This window comes from Musca vetustissima, unplaced genomic scaffold (genome assembly GCF_032173495.1).
Source record: "Musca vetustissima isolate MV318-11 ecotype Yass unplaced genomic scaffold, APGP_CSIRO_Mvet_v1 utg2483, whole genome shotgun sequence".
Classification (NCBI taxonomy): domain Eukaryota; kingdom Metazoa; phylum Arthropoda; class Insecta; order Diptera; family Muscidae; genus Musca; species Musca vetustissima.
Genome location: NW_026886224.1, coordinates 52,234 through 57,380, shown reverse-complemented (window position 1 = coordinate 57,380; position 5,147 = coordinate 52,234). Strand labels below are relative to the sequence as shown.

At 39.6% G+C, this 5,147-nt stretch overlaps 1 protein-coding gene across 1 annotated transcript; it reads right to left on the bottom strand.

The window, feature by feature from the left end:
- Window positions 1–1,814: 1,814 nt before the first annotated feature.
- Window positions 1,815–3,893, bottom strand: LOC133333746 (retinaldehyde-binding protein 1-like). Its single transcript, XM_061542037.1, has 5 exons — window positions 3,619–3,893; window positions 3,436–3,543; window positions 2,306–2,450; window positions 2,031–2,244; window positions 1,815–1,969 (listed from the first exon to the last, which is right to left on the bottom strand). Exons 1-5 carry the CDS (start codon window positions 3,891–3,893, stop codon window positions 1,815–1,817), a joined length of 897 nt encoding a protein of 298 aa, XP_061398021.1.
- Between the last annotated feature and the right edge of the window lie 1,254 nt (window positions 3,894–5,147).

Here is a 5,147-nt window from a genome sequence, read left to right as displayed (position 1 = left end):
CGAGCTGAAAGGGAGTCTTTCATAGACGAGCTGAAAGGGAGTCTTTCATAGACGAGCTGAAAGGGAGTCTTTCATAGACGAGCTGAAAGGGAGTCTTTCATAGACGACCTGAAGGGAGTCTTTCATAGACGACCTGAAGGGAGTCTTTCATAGACGACCTGAAGGGAGTCTTTCATAGACGAGCTGATGGGAGTCTTTCATAGACGGGCTGATGGGAGTCTTTCATAGACGAGCTGATGGGAGTCTTTCATAGACGACTTGAAGGGAGTCTTTCATAGACGAGCTGATGGGAGTATTCATAGACGAGCTGAAGGGAGTCTTTCATAGACGAGCTGATGGGAGTCATTCATAGACGACAACAACGAGCAGGAAGTCAGGGAGTTTTTTTAGATGATGTGAATGCTAGGTAGTCCCTATGGAAGATCTGAAAGGGATGAGTCTGCGAAAGAAGTCTTTATAGAGCGGCTGAAGATTAGTGAGTTTTTATAGACGACATTAATGACAGAGAATCTTCATAGGCGAAATGAAGGCAGTACTCATAGAATCACTGAGCTATAAAAGAGACGTCTTTTAAAAAATTGGGCCTTAGAGGCGAGCCGGAAGAAGTCATCATAGATGTGCAGAAAGGGGAATGAACTGAAGGAAGTCTACATAGATGACGAGTTGAAGGAAGAGCTGAGGGGAGTCTTTCTTAATCGGATCAGGGTGTCTGTAGAGAGGAAACCTATATGCGTCTATAATAGACCAGCTGGAGGAACTATCAACAAACGCCAAAAAAAATAATTTCGAGGAAAAAAACCGGGTTTTTAAATTTTTGAATCGGGTATTATATGTTGAATGAATATCGTTGGTAACCAATTTCGATGTTAGTAATTATTTTGTAAGCAGACAAATATAATTATTAGCATTAGGCAGAAGGGATTCAGTTAAAGACGATCTGAAAACAGGAAGACCTGAGCTGAAATAAAACCGACAATAGTCCGGTATAGTCAATAATCGTCAATAAATTTAGCACGTCTGTTTACTAGCTTTCTAATGATATACATATTAGGTTTTGAAACCGGTTTTATTATCTGAATAACCGGTTCAAAAATTTAGAAAACCGGTTCTTTTTTCCTCGAAAATTATTATATTTTGACGTATGTTTGTTTGTTGAAAATAATTCGAACAAATTCAACATAACAAGGAAATACCGAAATTTGGGTGGTACCATTATATAGAGGCTACCCCAAAGCTTCGATGAATACCGATAATTTTGGTAGGTATTTTTTTTTTATTTAATGAAAATATTAAACACGGAATTACATCCAATTTTAATGAAAAACTTATCTAAACTCCCCAAAATAACCAAATTTTTTTGAGGTACCCTAAAAAGTGGATCAACATTATTGATAATTCTCCGTAGGGAGATTTTCTACCCAATCCGAATACAAGACGCCAAATTATTGTCAATTCAATTCTGTTGAAAATACCGAATAATAGAGTGTACCATAAAATAGGGTTTATGCAGAAATTTGGAAAAAAGAACCGAGTTTCAAAATTTATGAACCGGTTATGCAGAAGTTTGCAAAAAAAAAACGCTTTTCAAAATTTATGAACCGGTTATTCAGATAATAAAACCGATAATAGTCCCGTTCAATAAATTTAGCACGTCTGTTTTCTAGCTTTCTAATGAAATGCATATAAGGTTTTGAAACCGGTTTCTCAGATATATTCCCGAAGAAAATACTACCTTCCATTCCATTCCACGTCTATTTTATTTTCGCTAATACTTAAAAACTAATATAATAAAAATTCGGTTCTGCATTGTCGCCTTAGTCAATATCCAATTTCTTAAAATTACCCTCAGTACCGAATAGGTCTGAGCTATGTTTTGCCTTGGCTGGACGCAGTTTTTCATTGACCTTATGATTGGCATTGTATTCGATGATGTCGAAACGTGATTGACGTAAACTCTCAAAGAAGTTTTCTGCAAGATATGTAGAAAATATTAATCGAATTCAAAAGATAGAAATTTCGAACAATTGTACCATTCAATTGCCGCATATCCAAACCGGGACCACCAAAATCTCGGGGTAAAATTTCACGTGGTACAAATTTATAGAATGTCTCCATACTGGTGTGTATGTGCAACATTTCGAGTAATTCCTTCTTGAGAAATGGTTGCATTAGCGACATCAGCTTATCGATTACCGAATTGGCATTAAGGAAATGTAAACCCATTAGGCGAGTGGGTATGGCTTCCTGAAATTTTAAAAATGTTATTGCAATTGCTCTGGAAGACATTGGTGATGTTTGCACTTACCTGTAGAAAATACATTGCCTTTTTCAGATGAATTAGATTAATGCGCGTCAAATGACCAAACGCTGCATCGGTCATATCGATGGCAATTATTAAACCTTTGATAACACCATTTTCCAAAAACCATTTATCCTGACTTATGCTGTACCTGGAATGAAATAGAAAGGGGAGATGGACAACATGAGAGTTGGCCAATGTACGAGAAATATTCGGAGCTGTAGGGAATCTCTATAGACGAGCTGTAGGGAGTCTTTATAGACGAGCTGTAGGGAGTCTCTATAGACGAGCTGAAGGGTTTCTCTATAGACGAGCTGAAGGGAGTCTCTATAGACGAGCTGAAGGGTTTCTCTATAGACGAGCTGTAGGGAGTCTCTATAGACGAGCTGTAGGGAGTCTCTATAGACGAGCTGTAGGGAGTCTCTATAGGCGAGCTGAAGGGAGTCTCTATAGACGAGCTGTAGGGAGTCTCTATAGACGAGCTGTAGGGAGTCTCTATAGACGAGCTGTAGGGAGTCTCTATAGACGAGCTGTAGGGAGTCTCTATAGACGAGCTGTAGGGAGTCTCTATAGACGAGCTGTAGGGAGTCTCTATAGACGAGCTGTAGGGAGTCTCTATAGACGAGCTGTAGGGAGTCTCTATAGACGAGCTGTAGGGAGTCTCTATAGACGAGCTGTAGGGAGTCTCTATAGACGAGCTGTAGGGAGTCTCTATAGACGAGCTGTAGGGAGTCTCTATAGACGAGCTGTAGAGAGTCTCTATAGACGAGCTGTAGGGAGTCTCTATAGACGAGCTGTAGGGAGTCTCTATAGACGAGCTGTAGAGAGTCTCTATAGACGAGCTGTAGAGAGTCTCTATAGACGAGCTGTAGGGAGTCTCTATAGACGAGCTGTAGAGAGTCTCTATAGTCGAGCTGTGGGGAGTCTCTCTATGGAGCTCATCTATAGAGACTCCCTTCAGCTCCTCTATAGCCACTCCCTTCAGCTCGTATATAGAGATTCCCTGCACTTCGTCTATAGAGATTCCCTGCACTTCCTCTACAGAGATTCCCTTCAGCTCGTCTATAGAGATCCTTTGCACTTCGTTTATAGAGACTCCCTTCCCGACATGCCTTCTCCCATTTATCATTACTTACAACTTCACCGAATTTCCATAATGAAATTTAGCCGGATCGGTATCCAAAAGCTTTACCATTATTACAGCATAACCTTCTGGAGTTCTCTGGGGCAAGGGTACACCAGCTCTGGAAATTTAAAATAAAATTTATTTTATTTATTATTTTTTATAAATTTAAATTTTTCCAAATGGTCCTACTTACACAACTTTATGAATCTGCTGAATTTCCGGCGACTCGACATCTACATTACCGAAAAACTCATGAAAATGTGTTCGACACGTACAGTTTAGGTCCAAAACATGTTTGGCATATTCCATGCTACAATTGCAGGCATAGAAAAATAACAGCGCTTCATGTTCGGTAATTTTCGGTAGATGTGGTTGCATCAAAGCCCATTCTAAAAGTTTTTCTACCTCTTCACGTTTAATTTGTGGATAAAGGCGATATTGTTCATCCAAATCGAATAATTGAAACATTTGAGAAGTGATTTGAAATACACCCGACTGTACCAGCTGACTTTGAAATATTAAATGAGAAAACGAAAAAAAAACAATGATCTTGAAATTCGAATACAGTTGTGCAAAAAATAATTGAATGCAATTCGGAATTGTTCAATGAAGAACGGTTGGTTTGGGAAAAGAGACTAAGTTCATTAATGTAGACTTATGGTATTTTTGATCTGATGGAAAATCTGCTTAAAATAATTGTTCAAAATTATTTGACGATTGAAAAAAAGCCCGTCTCCTGAACCAGAGAAGTTACGGTATTTCCATATTATTCTTCAGATTAAGCTTCCAATACAATGGGATTTATATCTCAATATTATATTTCAATTTCCAAATTTATCGACTTACTCACCACTAACACTGCATCGACAACAATCTAAGATTAGATGTTGAATGAATATCGATGGCAACCGGTTTCGATGTTAGTAATTATTAACACACTTTTGACATTCCAATCTAGTCTTTACGTTAAGCAGTCAAATATAATTGTTAGCATTAGGAACACGAGAGTCATGTAGAGATGAACTGCAAGCGGGCAGTCCATGGTGACGAGCTGAATAAATCACATGAAGGGTTAGGGAATTTTTTATCACGGAGTCTCAATCGATGAGATGAAAATCAGGAAGCTTTTATAGATGAGCTGAAGGTCTGGGAGCTCTTTGGACCTGATAAAAGCCAGGAAGTTAGCCTGCAGAAGGTCAGAAAGTCTTTATGGGGAGCTGAAGTCAATGCAGTAATTATAGACGTGCTGAAGGGAGTCTTGCGTGGATGAGCTGAAAGAAGTCTGATGACTCTATACAGCAACTGAGGGGAGTCTTTCATAGACGAGCTCAAGGGAGTCTTTCATAGACGAGCTGAAGGGAGTCTTTCCATAGACCAGCTGAAGAGAGTCTTTTATAGACGAGCTAAGGGGAGATGAATGGAGTTTTTCATAGACGAGCTGAAAGGGCGTCCTTCATAGACGAGCTGAAAGGGCGTCTTTCATAGACGAGCTGAAAGGGCGTCATTCATGGACGAGCTGAAGGCCGTCTTTCACAAACGAGCTGAAGGGAGTCTTTTATAGACGAGCTGAAGGGAGTCTTTTATAGACGAGCTGAAGGGAGTCTTTTATAGACGAGCTGAAGGGAGTCTTTCCATAGACGAGCTGAAGGCAGTCTTTCATTGACGAGCCGAAGGGAGTCTTTCATTGACGAGCTGAAGGGAGTCTTTCATTGACGAGCTGAA